This window comes from Salvelinus namaycush, chromosome 19 (genome assembly GCF_016432855.1).
Source record: "Salvelinus namaycush isolate Seneca chromosome 19, SaNama_1.0, whole genome shotgun sequence".
Classification (NCBI taxonomy): domain Eukaryota; kingdom Metazoa; phylum Chordata; class Actinopteri; order Salmoniformes; family Salmonidae; genus Salvelinus; species Salvelinus namaycush.
The window spans coordinates 15,232,841-15,251,250 of record NC_052325.1 but is presented as its reverse complement, the minus strand read 5'-3'; the positions used below and the strand labels follow the sequence as shown (position 1 = coordinate 15,251,250).

Sequence of the window (18,410 nt, the reverse complement as noted above, 5' to 3'; positions counted from 1 at the left end):
CATTGGCGAACATCCCGCGCCCCGCCCTTCTGCGCGCGCGCCACGTCTATTTCTATGGGCAGAAGTCTGAAGACAGCTTGCCTGTCGAAACGTTGGTAAATTAAATATTTTTTGCATCTGAGCTCCTAGAGTGTGCGGCTCTCCTTTATTTTTAAGTAACTGTTCACACACCTCGTTGGTGGAGATAACATTTTGCATGTTTAAGGCTTATTTTCTGCAATTCAATACATTTTGCCATAGGATGGATACTTTTTTTGTGTCATGGGGCGCAGAGAACATTTCGCAGTTTTAAAGCAAATTTACTGCAATTCTAGACATTTTGCCATGTCTTATGTGTTCATGTGGGCTCCCGAATGGCGCAGCGGTCTAAGGCACTGCATCTCAGGCTGTATCACAACCGGCCGTGATTGGGAGTCCCGCAGGGTGGCGCACAATTGGCCCAGTGTCGTCCGGGTTAGGGTTTGGCCTTCATTGTAAATAAGAATTTGTTCTTAACTGACTTGCCTTAAATAAAGATAAAATAAATAAAACACCTGGCCGAGATTAGACACCTGTGTGCCCTTATAAACTGGTGACACCCAATGTTTCATTATATTTGAGTGACTCAAGCATGACAACAAAATCAATGGGCTAAAAAACCTAGCTAAATAACGTTTGATGACATGGGCTAGTTGATCTGGACATTTCTGAGAAGTTATAAATAGCTCTCTAATGTATGCAATGACTGACATGACAAGAGAAACTGCTGATGCACTATCCCCTAGCACACTCCACAGCTTGGGAACCACTGAGCTTGGTGTAACGGATGTGAAATGGCTAGCTAGTTAGCGGGTACGCACTAATAGCATTTCAATCGATTACGTCACTTGCTCTGAGACCTGAAGTAGGCCGTGGCCTTTGTGGAGCGATGCTTCGTGGGCATGCTTCGTGGGCGACCGTTGTTGATGTGTGCAGAGGGTCCCTGGTTAGCGCCCGTGTCGGGGCGAGGGGACGTACTAAAGTTATACTGTTACATTGGCCACAGTAATAGTAAGTGGGAGAAAAGTTTTCCGTAGCAGTAAGTGTTACACGTATTTATGCATAAGCCATGCACATACTGAAATCACAGTCAAAATAGCCGGACTGTTATATGTGGTTGTTTTGACCTACCTTGGGTGAATATAGGCTACTACAATCCATTGTTTTTAAAATGTTCATACTGAGTAGTAGACTATCTGAGCTTATTTTGTGAATCGTAGACTACAGTATGTAACCCAATCTTATGTTTCATTGTTGCAAAAAAACGTTATTGAGCCCGATATTTTTGTGCAATCTAATTGCAAAGAGCCATGCATCCAATTGTAAGTAGATCGGCTGGGTTTGTTGACGTTTTGCAGGTATAATAGCCTAGGATACAGGCAGAGATTGGCAGTATTTCTATTACATGTATCAGATAGTAAAATGTGAATTTAGTGCCGAGTCATGCGTACAAAACTCCATCCCTGAATTTGCAAGTCGCTTCAAGTTTTAATCTCAGTGCATTGGACAAGAAACTCGAGCCTCATCACTGTCTCTGTGTGCTCAATGTTGCAAACAAGCAGGGTGACGGTGCCTTCGTGAAAAGGCACTCAAAGAAGCATTACGACAATAATTACATTTGGAAACAGGCGACTGCGTTTACCGGTACCTTGCTAAAATAGTATTTTATATTAGTTTGATAATGTCGGTGGGCATTGAGTCGGGATTTTCAAGTGAGGAGGTTCTGAACGTTCGCTTCCCACTCCACCGGGCGTGCAGGGATGGAGATATCGGTGCGTTGTGCTCGCTTCTTCAGTGCACCTCAAACCCGGCGGAGTTAGCCGTGGAGGACTCTTTCTACGGCTGGACACCCATACATTGGGCTGCTCATTTTGGAAAGGTAATGGGATTTTTTTATTACCAAGAAATAAAAAGGCCGAGGCACAGAGTTTCTAACCATCTTTGGCCGAGGTTTCCAGCTGCCATTTTAAGACAGTCTGACCGCGACTGAATTATAAATATTTAGGTAACGTTAGCTAGCTAGCCCTTGATCATTACTCTTAGTTCCATTAGATTACACAAGTCATTGGACGAAGGCGTCTTCAGGGGGAGTTTTGTTAAGGTCCCTCCCTGACACGGTTCGGTCTGAACATTAACATGTGTCGCTTGCGGTAAGGTTTTGGAAGCATAAGGACCTTATCATTCATATCAGCCAGAAATAACAATTTGATACACACCTTGATAACGTGTTCCCACACGGTCATATCTCCATGTTACGGCGCTTGTTTACGGAAAACAGAAGGACGCCAAGAGGTGACCACCCGTACTAATTAGCTATCTAGCATCCCCCTGAACACCTGGGTGTAAGTTTAACTCGGTAAGTGTAGTTTCTTTGATATGTGCACCGGTTACAGTGTGGCGGGCTCGATTGGATTTCCAACGCAACCAATAAACAATAACCTGTAACGCGCCAAAAGGCAGTTTGTAAGCACACAGGACTCCTTCCCATGTGCAAGTGTATACATAAACATTGTAAACAAGTCAACCGAAGGACGGGGTGAGCTCCAGTCCAGCCTACCTGATTGTTTAACTAGGAGGAACATTATAAATCCATGTTTTTAATTTTAATTTATTTAACTAAGTCAGTTATTAAGAACAAATTCTTATTTACAATGCCGGCCAAACCCGGACGACGCTGGGCCAATTGTGCGCCGCCCTATGGGACTCCCAATCACTGCCGGTTGTGATACAGCCTGGATTCGAACCAGGGTGTCTGTAGTGACGCCTCTAGCACTGAGACGCAGTGCCTTAAACCGCTGTGCCACTCGCTGCGCAAATCAGCCTCATCACTGACTGGATGCTGATCGATTTGAGAGAGAAGTGAAAGTACAATAGCTACACTGTATAAATTGTCAATCTATTTTCAGCACACACTGAGAACAACACATTCTGCCCTCTCTATTTCCCTGTCCCTGCCTGGTTAGTGACAGTATGCTAGCTCAGCCTCAGGCATTTACTAAAATCGAGTCATCCGTTGACTCTCCTCTGTGCTGCCGAGTTAGTATTCACACTGTTACTGTATCCTGTTACTGTTAGAGCAGGGTTTTACAAATAGCCCGAGGCATGGTCTGCCTGACTCAATGACTGAACAAGTTTGTGGTTGTGAGAAGCATAGTTTTCTCACTTGTGTTGATCATAAAAAACTAACTTGCACAAACACAATATACAAACAAGATGGAGTATGGCCAACTTCCAGGTTACATCCTTGTCTAATAGATGTCCTGCTACAGCACTGTTGCTACTGCTGCAAAAAAAAGATGTCTGATCAAGCCACTCACAGGAGGGTCAGACTGTATTTGCATAGCCCCCCCCCCCAATTGCTCCATGAATTACCTGCACCACCTATTGCGATGTGCCTTCTAAGTAAATCAGGTGTTAAATGAGGTGAACAGGAGACTGGAGTGGCACTTTAAATCACACCTCACTCTTGCAGAAATCAACATTTGACATGTCAGTTTTTTTTTTTTTAACTCCCTTTATAGGTTGGTTTAACACCAAGTGAGGTGGTAGGTCCCATGAGGCTGTTGGTAGAGCATGGTGCTTGCAACACTAGGGTTGTGGGTTCGATTCCCACGAGGGACCAGTACAAAAAAGGTTTGTACTCACTACTGTAAGTCACTCTGGATAAGATACATTACACAAATGTAAATGTAATATAGTTATTTGGATTGATGCATTATTATATTGCCCTGGTGGCGGTTAACTGGGTCTGATTTAGGCTTTGGTATACCATATACCGGAGTATTTGGAAATAACCACAAAGGGTTTTTCAATACCGTTAACAATTTTATTTTTTATACATTTGAATGTTGTAGCTACTTTTTAAGTAAATACCTGCAGTCAACTTGTGCAATATGTTAGGAGATAAAGAAGATTGCCTTCTTCATTTCAACTGTCACAATTTTTCATTATGAAACTTACCGGTAGTACCCATTCACGTGGTGTTTGTTTACAAGCGCACAACAATGAGAGACCGGAGCCTTGTGACTCACTCGCTGTTGTGCAGCACGAGCCAGGTGATCTAGTTACAGAATGGAATTAACAACTAAATGTTTGCCAGCTAAGATTTCTTATAGCTATTAAGTTAACTGTCTGAAATTTGCTAAATGCTCTGCAGTTGTGCATTTGGTGTGCTAAATTAGTAGTTAGTTAGCTATCTAGCTAAGTGGTTAGCGTCTTTGAAAATCAAGCTTCACTTTCAAATAACAGCAGAAAATCGCCTCGTGGATCAAGAGCCTTGCATGTACTTGTTAGCATTGCTAACCTTCGTATTAAAAAGGCTCAGTGGTGTTTGAAAATAGCGCCCTTTGTGTTCAGTGGCGGTATTACCAAATATCCATGTATGGCTGAAGGTCGGTATGACAATCTGGATACCACCCCAGCCTAGTGTGATTTGTACCGGTTGTAAAATAACCGCAGGGGGGTATTTGATTACAGGAAATACTGATACTGTAGGCCTTTTTTCTTTTGTATTTCTTCACTATACTGTTTTGCTTGATGGCCTGTGGATTTCCTCACAGCAGGACAGACACAGCAGGGGGCTTTGACACACTGTATTGGATATATATATATATATATATATTACAGTTGAAGTTTACATAAACTTATGTTGGAGTCATTAAAACTCAATTTTCAACCACTCCACAAATGTCTTGTTAACAAACTATAGTTTTGGCAAGTCGGTTAGGACATCTACTTTGTGTATGACACAAGTCATTTTTCCAACAATTGTTTACCAACCGATTATTTCACTTATAATTCACTGTATCACAATTCCAGTGGGTCAGAAGTTTACATACACTAAGTTGACTGTGCCTTTTTTAAACAGCTTGGAAAATTCCAGAAAATTATGTAATGGCTTTAGAAGCTTCTCATAGGCTAATTTACATAATTTGAGTCAATTGGAGGTGTACCTGTGGATGTATTTCAAGGCCTACCTTCAAACTCAGTGCCTCTTTGCTTGACATCATGGGAAAATCAAAAGAAATCAGCCAAGACCTCAGAAAAAAAATTTGTAGACCTTCACAAGTCTGGTTCATCCTTGGGAGCAATTTCCGAACTCTTGAAGGTACCACGTTTATCTGTACAAACAATAGTACGCAAGTATAAACACCATGGGACCACACAGCCGCCATATCGCTCAGGAAGGAGACGCGTGCTGTCTCCTGGAGATAAATGTACTTTGGTGAGAAAAGTGCAAATCAATCCCAGAACAACAGCAAAGGACCTTGTGAAGATGCTGGAGGAAACAGGTACAAAAGTATCTATACCCACAGTAAAACGAGTCCTATATTGACATAACCTGAAAGGCCGCTCAGCAAGGAAGAAGCCACTGCTCCAAAACCGCCATAAAAAAAGCCAGACTACGGTTTGCAACTGTACATGGGGACGTAGATCGTACTTTTTGGAGAAATGTCCTCTGGTCTGATGAAACAAAAATAGAACTGTTTGGCCATAATGACCATCGTTATGTTTGGAGGAAAAAGGGGGTGGCTTGCAAGCTGAAGAACACCATCCAAAGCGTGAACCACAGGGGTGGCAGCATCATGTTATGGGGGTGCTTTGCTGCAGGAGGGACTGGTGCACTTCACAAAATAGATGGCATCATGAAGAGGGGAAGTTATGTGAATATATTGAAGCACCATCTCAAGACATCAGTCAGGAAGTTAAAGCTTGGTCGCAAATGGGTTTTCCAAATGGACAATGACCCCAAGCATACTTCCAAAGTTGTGGCAAAATGGCTTAAGGACAACAAAGCCCTGACCTCAATCCTATAGAATATTTGTGGGCAGAACTGAAAAAGCGTGTGCGAGCAAGGAGGCCTACAAACCTGACTCAGTTACACCAACTCTGTCAGGAGGAACAGGCCAAAATTCACCCAACTTATTGTGGGAAGCTTTTGGAAGGCTACCTGAAGTGTTTGATCCAAGTTAAACAATTTATAGGCAATGCTACCAAATACTAATTGAGTGTATGTAAACTTCTGACCCACTGGGAATGTGATGAAAGAAATAAAATCATTCTCTACTATTATTCTGACATTTTACATTCTTAAAATGAAGTGGTGATCCTAACTGACCTAAGACCGGGAATTTGTACTAGGATTAAATGTCAGGAATTGTGAAAAACTGAGTTTAAATGTATTTGGCTAAGGTGTATGTAAACTTCCGTCTTCACCCGTGTGTGTGTTTACAACTGTATATATTTCTGTCTCTTCTCAGTTGGAGTGTGTGATGCGTCTGGTGCAGGTGGGCTGTGTGGTCAACGCGGTGACCACAAGGTTTGCTCAGACACCCACTCACATCGCTGCGTTTGGGGGCCACCCAGAATGCCTGCTGTGGCTGCTGCATGCTGGCGCCGACATCAACAGACAGGTACAGTGCACATGGATGCGTACACTTACCAAAACACACACACACACACACACACACACACACACACACACACACACACACACACACAGTAGGAAAAGGGGAACAGACGTAGTAAAAATGACATCAACCAGTGTTTGTGAGAGAGGCTTACCTCAGACTGATCCAATCAAAGAGATCATCCTGGCTTTGGGCCACCCGACCCTTGACCCATCTGAATTGGTACCAGTTACACATTTAGATTGAACGTACATTACCAGTCAAACGTTTGGACACCTACTCATTCAAGGGTTTTTCTTTATTTTTTACTATTTTCTACATTGTAGAATAATAGTGAAGACATCAAAACTATGAAATAACACATGGAATCATGTAGTAACCCATAAAAAAAAAAAAAACGAATCCAAATATATTTGATATTCTTCAAAGTAGCCGCACTTTGCCTTGATGACAGCTTTGCACACTCTTGGCATTCTCTCAACCAGCTTCACCTGGAATGCTTTCCCAACAGTCTTAAATGAGTACCCACATATGCGGAGCACTTGTTGGCTGTTTTTCCTTCACTCTGCGGTCCCCAACCCCAATGCTCATCCCAAACCATCTCAATTGGGTTGAGGTTGGGTGATTTGTGGATGCCAGGTCATCTGATGCAGCACTCCATCACTCTCCTTCTTGGTCAAATAGCCCTTACACAGCCTAGAGGTGTGTTGCGTCATTGTCCTGTTAAAAAAAAAATGGTAGTCCACTAAGTGCAAACCAGATGGGCTGGCGTATCGCTGCAGAATGCTGTGATAGCCATGCTGGTTAAGTGTGCCTTGAATTCTAAATATATCACAGACAGTGTCACCAGCAAAGCACCTCCTCCATGCTTCACGGTCGGAACCACATATGCAGAGATCATCCGTTCACCTACTCTGCATCTCACAAAGACACTGCGGTTGGAATCCAAAAATCTCAAATTTGGACACATCAGACTAAAGGACAGATTTCCACCGGTCGAATGTCCATTGCTCGTGTTTCTTTGGCCCAAGCAAGTCTCTTCTTATTATTGGTGTCCTTCAGTAGTGGTTTCTTTGCAGCAATTCAACCACGAAGGCCTGACTCAGTCTCCTCTGAACAGTTGATGTTGAGATGTGTCTGTTACTTGAACTCTGTGAAGCATTTATTTGGGCTACAATTTCTGAGGCTGGTAACTAATGAACTTATCCTCTGCAGCAGAGGTAACTGGGTCTTTTCTGTGGCGGTCCTTATGAGAGCCAGTGTCATCATGGCACTTGATTGTTTTTTGCGACTGCACTTGAAGACATTTTCGAAGTTCTAGAAATGTTCCGGATTGACTGACCTTCATGTCATAAAGTAATGATGGACTGTCGTTTCTCTTTGCTTATTTGAGATGTTCTTGCCATAATATGGACTTAGTCTTTTATCAAATCTTCTGTATACCACCCCTACCTTGTCACAACACAACTGATTGGCTCAAACGCATTAAGAAGGAAATAAATTCCACAAATGTAACTTTTAACAAGGTTACACCTGTTAATTGAAGTGCATTCCAGGTGACTACCCCATGAAGCTGGGTGAGAGAATGCCAAGTGTGTGCAAAGCTATCATCAAGACAAATGGTGGCTATTTTGAAGAATCTCAAATATACACTTTTTTTGGTTACTACGTGATTCCGTATGTGTTATTTCATAGTTTTGATGTCTTCACTATTATTCTACAATGTAGAAAATAGTAAAAATAAAGAAAAACCCTTGAATGAGTAGGTGTCCAAACTTTTGACTGGTACTGTATTTTAAGAGGAAAGATATCCATTCTGTTTTGTGGCTATGGTTGTTATTACATGTATAAAACCTCCTCAACCCTGTGTGTTACGAGCCCCAGCCAACCTGCTTTTATCTCCATGCTGTTGGATTAATGACTGACAGAAAACCACTAGTCGGTGTGTATGTGCACACGTACGCTTATCTACATATGAATAGACAATATTGTTTTTATTTAGACTTGACATGTTGACATGTTCTTTTGTTTACACTCCTGTCTTGTGTGCACACATTTTCACTGACCATCTGACGCTTCACTGCACCACTCAAGAGACATCTGAATAGTAGGTCATGATGGCATAACTCCTACCTCTTCTCTTGGCTTGCTGCAGCATGTCACTGTTATTTCTAATAGAGCTTTAATACAGCTTACATTACAAAATTCAACACCCATTTCAAAAATAGCCATACAGTTTCCCCTCCATTAAACCCATCACCCTCTTTTAACCCCTCCCTTGTATGGATTGAATAGAGCCACCCAGGGATGAGGTGCAGGGTGGGTCACCACTACAGCATGTCAAATGGCCTACATTCTCTGGATGTGAAGAACAGCGGTTATGGATGGAGGGATTTGTTGGAAAAACACTCAATCTCTCTCTACCACTCTTTCAGCACCTCACTCACTTTCTCTCTCATGGAGGAGGGATCTATTGAAAAAGAAAATGCTCGCTTTTGCCACAGCCTTCTACATCTCCCTCTCTCTCTACTGCCTTCCCTCTCTCTTTCTCTCATGCGTGATACTCTACAGCCGTGTGGCCTGCCGTGCAGCTGGGGTGAAGAGTTCACTCTGCCTCTGGAGAACTTTACCCTGGTGTCTGGCAGACCTCACCAGACACTGCTCTAAGGGAAATGAGAGGGGGGAGGCTAACCTGATGCATATTATTGCAGCACAAGAAATGTGAGCAACTGCTTCAGTTTGTGTAAATACAGTGTGTAACATATTTCTTTCTCTTTCTCTATAACCTCCCTCTTTCTCAGGACTATGTGGGTGAGACACCCATCCATAAGGCTGCCCGTGCAGGCAGTTTGGACTGTGTCAACGCTCTCCTGATTCAGGGGGCGAAAGCTGAGTAAGTCGTGCTACTGCACCCCCTGTGTGCTCTGTCTTCCCCTCACTGTAACACCCAAAATCTCCTATACCTACACATTTACAGGAGGACTCAATCAAAACCCGAACAAGCTGTGCTTTTTTTTTAGGACAGTTGACACTGTGCTCCATGTTCAAACTGTGGAAATTGGTGTGTATTTTTCGGGACTGGTTCTCTGTACAGATAATGAAGTAGAATAACTGCACAGGGACTACCAGTGGAATAGCATGTGTTCTTGCCCTGTAACAAGTTATTTATGTGCAGATATGCTGTGTTTAGAACCTTTTGTTTTAGGTTCAAAACTTGATTAACAAAGGTAAGAAATATAGCTGCCTGTACTTAGACTTTGTTACAAGGTAATTACATGAGTTATACCCTTAGTTAGTAGTTACACTGAAATTACGCCTATGAAAAGTAATGTGTTGCTGAGATTTCCTCCTCCGTGTGAGTCCTGTTACTGTGGCAACCAGACAAGGAAAGCAGAACAACATGTCTTTGGAAGGATGCATGTTTCCAGATAAATGGAGAACAATAATACAATTCCTGATAAATTCATACTGAATCCCAACATGTTGCTCCGCAATCCGTTGCTGTTCCTTCAATTTGGGCCGTCTGACGTCGGAACACTCCCTACTCCAAGGGATTCTGACTCTTCCTGGAGAGGTACTGGAGGGTGCAGGCTTTTGTTCCAGACCTGTAATCACACCTGACTCAATTAATCATGGTCTTCTGTTTGGACAATGATTACCTGAACTGAATGTTTGTGTTCAGGGCTGGAACAAAAGCCTACATACCCAGTAGCTCTTCCGGACCAGGGTTGAATACCTTAGTCTATAAACTGGTGTGTGAGAATCTCTCCCTCCTGCACAAATCACAGTCTGAACATGGAGCAGTGTCTTTTCAGGGAAAAATATTTGTGATACCTCTATTGTTTTTGGTGGAGTTCTCCTGCAAATGTGACCCAGGTTGATAAGCTTTACCATCTGGAAATTATTTTGATATGTTTAAACTGTAGATTATTATTTGTAGAATTAATAGAGCATTACTTTCTCTTTGTTCATGTTTGCTTTGGTAAGTGTTTTTCTATAGCTGTAGCGCCTGACCAAATGCACATTTCCTCATTACGACCTTGAAGAGGAGAAACGGACAATTCCTGGTAGATTTGAACAAAATTGAGGTAAAATGTGTTTTTTAAATCCTTTTTACTTGCTTGGAGTTGACACTGAAAACACATCAAATGATGTCCCAAAACCCCTTAATGAGTTTATGTCCTCGTTGAACCAAACAATGTGAAAGGATTGGATCGGTTAAACTTTTAGGCAACGTGGCAGAAACGGCACATAACAAACTGGTTTCACCTATCCAGTCCTTTTTCTGACCATTTGTCATAAATAAAAAAACATCAAGTTGAGAAGTTGTTAACCATATCAGGATGTAGCCAGCCTGGTCTCCCATCACTATAAAGGGCTGGTGCGGTGCATGCAGGTAAATGGCGAGCGAGAGATATGGACAGGGAACGAAGAGAGACACACTGACAAAAAAGTATGAATACTGTAGCATTTAATTACCCCCGTTTGTTCTTGTCAGCAGATTGGTTGAAACGTTAAATGCATAATCCAAGAGAAATGTGCAACCTTTCTTAATAGAAATAGAGAATACAATTATATGCTGTGCAGCAGCTTCTATGATCCGAACAAAGGATAGAAGCTGTTGCCGTTTGAAAAAGGCTTGTTTGGTGATAACAGACAACACACATAAACTACTCCAGCCATTCAGCGCAGGTGCCCAAAGTTCCAGATAGCTGATAAGTCGTTTACCTGACGTGAACTACACACCTCACCCTAGACAACTGTGTTTTTAGTTTAGCCATATGTTAGGTTAGCATAACTCCAGAACAAACCATGAAATAATTATCGTTAACACCAACCTTTCTTAATTTCTCACACCCTCAGTATGTTTTCCAGAGACTCTAATAAATGGACAAATACAGAAACATACAACCTGCCAGTCCTGTTTTGTGTTTTTATTGAGTGCATTTGATATACCTGAGAGGAATTGGACTATGACGTAATACTTGCATAATCCCTCACAACTAGCAGGGCTTGAAAGGTCTGTGTTTGACATGATTAAAATAGATACAGATGAAGCTCTGCTCGCCATACTGTGGATGTGCTTCTAAAAGCTCTCTCCGTGCCAGCTACTTTATCTCCTTGCAAGTAAATGGGTTAATATTGTGATCTGAAATAAAAGTGCCCAATCAAACGTTTTATAGAGGGTAGGCTATATCTGCAGTTTCCCACAGATGACGGATGTAAAATGAACAGTCTCAAAGAGGAGAGAGATTATTTTAGAAGGCCTGGTATAACACTGATGGATTTTTAATATAGGCCTACATTTGCGCTGCTGTCAATTATTCTGTGGGTTAGACGCTGCCTAATCTCAGTTAACCCAGAACTAATGTCTTGCGTAATTGGTCAGATGCTCAATGAAGTTCTGGGTCCATACAGTGCATTTGGAAAGTATTCAGACCCCTTCACTTTTTCCACATTTTGTTACGCTACATCCTTTTTCTAAATAATACCCCATAATGACAAAGCAAAAAAAACGTTTTTTTAGAAATTTGCTAATTTATTACAAATAAAAAAACAAATACCTTATTTACCTAAGTTTTCAGACCCTTTGCTATGAGACTCAATTGAGCTCAGGTGCATCCTGTTTCCATTGATAGTCCTTGAAGTGTTTCTACAACTTGATTGGAGTCCACCTGTGGTAAATTCAATTGATTGAACAGGATTTGGAAAGGAACACACCTGTCTATATAAGGTCCCACAGTTAACAGGGCATGTCAGTGCAAAAACCATGCCATAAGGTAGAAGGAATTGTCCGTGGAGCTCCGAGACAGGATTGTGTCGAGGCCCAGATCTGGGGAAGGGTTCCCCAAGAACAGTGGCCTCCATCATTCTTAAATGGAAGAAGTTTGGGACCACCAAGAATCTTCCTAGAGCTGGCCACCCAGCAAAACTGAGCAATTGGGGGAGAAGGGCCTTGGTCAGGGAGGTGACCAAGAACCTGATGGTCACTCTGACAGAGCTCCAGATTTCCTCTGTGGAGATGGGAGAAACTTCCAGAAGGACAATCATCTCTGCAGGACTTTACCAATCAGGCCTTTATGGTAGAGTGGCCAGACTGAAGCCACTCCTCAGTAAATGGCACATGACATCCGCTTGGAGTTTGCCAAAAGGCACCTAAAGGACTCTGACCATGAGAAACAAGATATAACTCTTTGCCCTGAATGCCAAGCGTCACGTCTGGAGGAAATCTGGCACCATCCTGACAGTGAAGCTTGGTGGTGGCAGCATCATTCTGTGGGGATGTTTTTCAGCGGCAGGGACTGGGAGACTAGTCAGGATCGAGGGAAAGATGAACGGAGCAAAGTACAGAGAGATCCTTGAATTAAACCTGCTCCAAAGCACTCAGGAACTCAGACAGGGGCGAAGGTTCACCTTCCAACAGGACAACGACCCTAAGCACACAGCCAAGATAACGCAGGAGTGGCTTCAGAACAAGTCTCAATGTGCTTGAGTGGCCCAGCCAGAGCCCGGACTTGAACCCGATCAAACATCTCTGGATAGACCTGAAAATAGCTGTGCAGCGACGCTCCCCATCCAACCTGACAGAGCTTGAGAGGATGTGCAGAGGAGACTGGAATAAACTCCCCAAATACAGGTGAGCCAAGCTTGTAGCGTCATACCCAAGAAGACTCGAGGCTGTAATCGCTGCCAAAGGTGTTTGAACAAAGTACTGAGTAAAGAGTCTAAATATTTCAGTTTTTTTCCCTAAAGTTGTTTTTGCTTTGTCATTATGGGATATTGTGTGTAGATTGATAAGGGGGAAAAAATTATTTAATCAATTTCAGAATAAGGCTTTAACGTAACAATGTGGAAGTAGTCAAGGGGTCTGAATACTTTCTGAATGCACTGTAAGTACTGAAGGTTACTGCATATATTTAGTCAAGGCCACCACCATGCCCTGCAAATAGGGCTTTACCAACAGTTTTATGGTGCTCCTCATTGTATGACCAAGTGCCATCGTGTTTAGGTAGACAGAGATACTAGAACCATTAACTTCTACAATAGCAGTATTGAAACCTTGACAAATACACATCTGTTAGCATGGGCAAGACACATTGTTGACAGCAGACCGCAGAGACTGCCTCAATTTGACAGGGATCTAATTATTTCAAGGCATATTTTAAGTTAGTTACTAACTGATAATCATTGTCTGTTTTAAATTGATTATAATTTGTCTGTCTCAAGGACAAATTGCTCACAAACATGCATAGTCCGAGTCTCTCAAGGGAATGTTTTTGTTCCCCAAAATTCTTAGCAAGTGTTGGAAGGATTCACCCTGAAGAATAGTTCAACATTTAAGGCAGAAATAGGTGTTTTAGTTACAGTACCCTCTTCGTGTCATCTGTGGAACAACCTGTAGCCTATACCTTTTTCATCTGTCCGTTAAAACCCAATGCACACGCCTTAAACCAGAAACACCAGTGAGTTTATACGCCATGTTTGTATTTTAATTTCTACCACTACCTGGGTTTACTGTATAACTTTTACAAGAACCTTTCAGATCAGGAAGAAACTACTTTTATTGCCAGGGAGAAACAGAAACCAGCATGTCACTGTAGCGCTTGAGAATTTGAGTTCTACATCCCTGAGCTAGTGAAATGTAATCTCTCTTTCAGGTGACTATAAGGTACTCTACTCCTTATTTCAGCTGACGTACAGGGAGTTATGCCATACTTCATTGAGGTGAAGTGTATTTTAGTTTCTGGCAGGCACTATGACAATTATGTAGAGTTGCGACCTAACCAAATGTGGTATAAATTATAGTCATACAAACCCAAATTCCAACAAGCATTGTAGAACAGATTTAGACAATATTGTTATGGTAATATTGTTAACCCAGGTTAAAAAAGAGAAAACGCTTTGTATTGGGTTAAGGGGTTGGTGGTCTATGGCATTTAAAATCACTGGTGACAATTTCAGTGGGGGGAAAAAATCACTTCTAGATTATTTTCATTCTATTCATCATGATGAAATGTGCATATGGTCGCTAGCCTCTGAACAATTTTGAAAGATGTTTGTTTTCCCTAAAGGTCCTAGAAATGCTACTGTGCAGCTGTTTGAGTTACTGTTTGATGTCACAATGTTGTTTCCTTTGACAGCTGTAGCTCATGTTGATTCTGATGGTCCACTATTCTAGAGTATGGAAGAAAAAGGCAAACTAGACAGGAGGCTCATGGCAACAGATTTTCATGTTTCTTTACTATACATTCTCAAATTCAAAAACATTGCCCTGTCTAAACAGTGACGTATTACGAAATTTTTATTTATTTAAAGCCTTTAAAAATATTATTGTTAGTCGTGTCTTCATTTTTGTCCCCTGCAATCTTCCATTGCCCTATGGTGCTTCAAAAGGCCAAAGGTTTTGACCAATAGCAAGCAAGTTGTAAAATATAGGCTAATCCATATGAAACTAGCTTTCGAAAGACCACCTGCTTTCGAAAGACCACCTATAAGGGTCGGAAAACCTAATTTGGATAGAGCCATTTTCTCCTGTGCTTAGTGGTTGCTTCCCTATCTGCTCTCAGTACCCAGAGGGAGCTGATAAAACTGCAATGGAAACACATTTGACCGGTGATTTCTATGTTTCTCCTGTGCTAAAGGCAGCTGTAGTTTGAGTAAATCTAGCCTAATAGTAATTGAAGCACCAGCCAGTTTTATGCAAAGAAGGCTAAACAAAATGTGCATATTGGTTTTATGAAATATAACATTACTATTTATTTTTATTTTTTATGTTCAGATGTCTACTTACTGGTATATGTGGCAGTGCTACATAAATGCATTCAGCTTTAAATAGCTTCTACAAACATAAGGTTGTTACTGGGCCTGTAGTTGACCAGCCAGCTCTAGCTACTGTAAACATAGCTCTTAGTTGCACACAGACATTCCAATACAGACTGGTGCCATTTGTTGCAGGTTTCCGCAGCTGCTTCCTTTGAACACTGGAAGTTATGTCTGTGCCAGGCAGATTAATATTTGTTCTAATCATATGCCGCAATATTGCAATTTCCCACTGTTACCAACTATAAGTTTACCTTTTCAAATAATTTTCTGTAGAATAGGGAGAATATTGAACTATTAAATGCACCCAACCATTTTAAACCTGTTATCCTACTCTCAAAATACTTTGTCTAAGCTGCTGTCTGGTGTGACTGTCAGACAAATGCGCACACACACATTCTTTGATGCTCTAGTAATGGATGACTCCCGCACCAACCGCCACCATTAGCGAGGCACTCTGTTGTCACTGTGTTACATGGCACAGTTCCACAAGGATGATTCCATTCTGAGAATGTTCCCTTGTCTATACATGAACAGCCCATCCTCTTTCCCTTCACTGTGACATTCACAATCGTTGAGCCAAAGCATCTCCAGCATGCTACCAGATCCCATAGACTTCCAGTCATTGTGCTAACACTATATTTATTTGAAAATAACTAATATGGGTCAACTAAAATACTCTAAAACTTGCTTTTGTTCTTAATCAAACTGTGATTTGATCTGATATTCCTTGGTCAAACTCATCCCCCTGTTTCTGCTGCTGCACACATCATTCATATTTCTAGTATCATATCTCTCACTGTCATAAACAGAGCTCTTTCTCACTTCTGAAGAGGACATTTCAACCTTTACCAATCACAGAAGTTGCGCTGGGTTTTTTCTGCTTCGTCACTTTGACCCAGTACTCTTTTCCCTCCCGCTTTATGCCACTCTACTGGTCGTCGCTGTGACCTAAACTTAGAATGACCTTCTCCTTGGACATTTGAGCTCTTGTCTGCTGCCCATTGCCCCCTCCCCTCCCAGACTGACCTTTACCATTTAACTGACCAATACCGCTACATTAATGTGCTACATGATTTTCTTCAGAGCCTTAGCAAATTAGGCTTCTCAAACCTCCACAACATGAAGAGCAGCTAGAATGACTTCCCTTGAAGATAGAGCAAAGTATGTTGACCATAACCTTGATATAAATCAAATAAAATCTCATTTTATTGGTCACATACACATATTTAGCAAATGTTATTGTAGGTGTAGCAAAATGATTGTGCTTAGGAGCTAGAATCAGAGCTGCCATATCTGTCTGCGTCATCTTATCACCCAGTATGTGTGATTTGTAATGAAATATTTTCATTCTCTTGTGAAATCTCTGAAGCCATGGAGCATGTCCTTCTTTGTGGGTTTGTCCCTGAACCATCTCGAATAGCCTATCTGAAAGAGGATACTTTTCTAATAAAAAAATGATAGTTCAACCATCTATCATAGTGTTTTCTGCATCAAGTTCAACGTAGTAAGACGATGACCTACTTTTTGTTTGTCAGTGGCAGTACATTGACAAGGACCATGGCCCATTATTCTGGACAGGTGCTTTTCTTGTGCCCTAATCATGTTGAATCGTCCTGCACAAACCATGAATATCTCAGCCGACATACTTACTCACAGAAGCTTGGTTGTCTTCTATCGTTGATTCAGTTGTTTTTTTCCCCCATCAACGTTTACACTACTGCCCTCTTTCCAGATCATTTACCCAATCTCTTGGTATCATTAATCACACATATTCTTCAACAATACATACATGGTGCAGCAAGTGGTAACTTCCTTGTTCGGGAATTTCAGGCCAAAAGTTCTGGTTTATTCAAATATATAAATGTATGGTTTTACGTCACCATCATAATAGGGCAATGACTATTAATTAGTGTTTGTTTCATTCAAATAGTTATCCATTTTGATTTTGACGTGGGGAAAAAATAGCATAATTCACAATCAAAACCTTAAATATCTAGAAACATGCATAGATCGTTTTGACCCTAAAACATCATACTTTATTTAATTTTACTTTTGGATTCTCATTTTGAATTTCTTGTCATGAGCCTCAAGCACTTTTAGGGTTTTACAATGAGCTACTCTAGGGGGTAAGCTCAGTAGAATAGAGAATCACTCTGGGTAGTGTAGTGGATAGAGAATAGTCCAGAGTAGAGCAGTCACTAGGGTCATACTATTTAACTGTATATAATGCTAACATTATAATGCTATAAATATTTTGCTGTATAGAAGAACCTGTTCTGTTTTTGAATGTCACCTTCAGTATTAACCCATTTCTATGATATACCGTAAGATCTGTTTTGATTATCTGATCTTCTGTCACATTTTCTCTTATGAAAGTGGCAATAAGAAGAGAAAAAAATACTTAATAGAAAAACGTATGATCTCTTCTTTTTTGTACTGTCAACAAATAAGACTCAGAAACCTCCACGTCTCAATGTTTTGCAGCCATTGAATTCGAAATGACTTGATTTTTTCAAGTAATCCTAGAAAAGGGGGAGAATAGACACTGCAGAGTCTGCCCCGTTCCCTGGGATAGCCGTACTGTTGTGGCATTGAGTGTTCTCACTATCGCTTCCTATCTACAAACTGGCAAACTGTTGAGGTATTTCATGCGGTGATTGGTTTCAATGCTAGGACATTTATGATTATGAATATCTTTTAAATAGTTTGATTTCTTTAGACATGTTTAGACCTGCATGCTTTGCTTAATATTACCTGTCCCTGTATTTTATTTGTAAACTAACCATAGGACCCATTTTATGATTAGTGATCTTTTAATTAGTCCTATGTAAGTTACAGGTCAGCATGATTTTTAGGATCTCTCTCGAAGGTGATAGGCTAGCAACAGAAGGCAGTGGTTGTGTGTTCACAACTGAAAAGCAAAGCATACCAGGCATTTAAAAGAGAAATTAACGCTTCCTTACTTACTATTCAGTTTCGGACATGGTCATCCTGTATTATAAACTGGGTGGTTCAAGCCCTGAATGCTGATTGGCTGAAAGCCGTGGTATATCAGACCGAATACCATGGGTATGACAACATTTATTTTTACTGCTCTTATTATGTTGATATCAGTTCATATTAGCAATAAGGCACCTCAGGGGTTTGTGATATATGGCC

At 41.3% G+C, this 18,410-nt stretch overlaps 1 protein-coding gene across 1 annotated transcript in view; it reads left to right on the top strand.

The window, feature by feature from the left end:
- The first annotated feature begins 1,580 nt into the window (after positions 1-1,580).
- LOC120064188 (ankyrin repeat domain-containing protein 10-like) overlaps positions 1,581-18,410 on the top strand; it is a 31,703-nt gene continuing 14,873 nt past the window's right edge. The window contains exons 1-3 of the mRNA XM_039014588.1: positions 1,581-1,897; positions 6,279-6,431; positions 9,230-9,321. Coding sequence (XP_038870516.1) covers positions 1,700-1,897; positions 6,279-6,431; positions 9,230-9,321 — 443 coding nt within the window. The 5' untranslated portion in view covers positions 1,581-1,699. The remainder of the gene's footprint in view (positions 1,898-6,278; positions 6,432-9,229; positions 9,322-18,410) is intronic.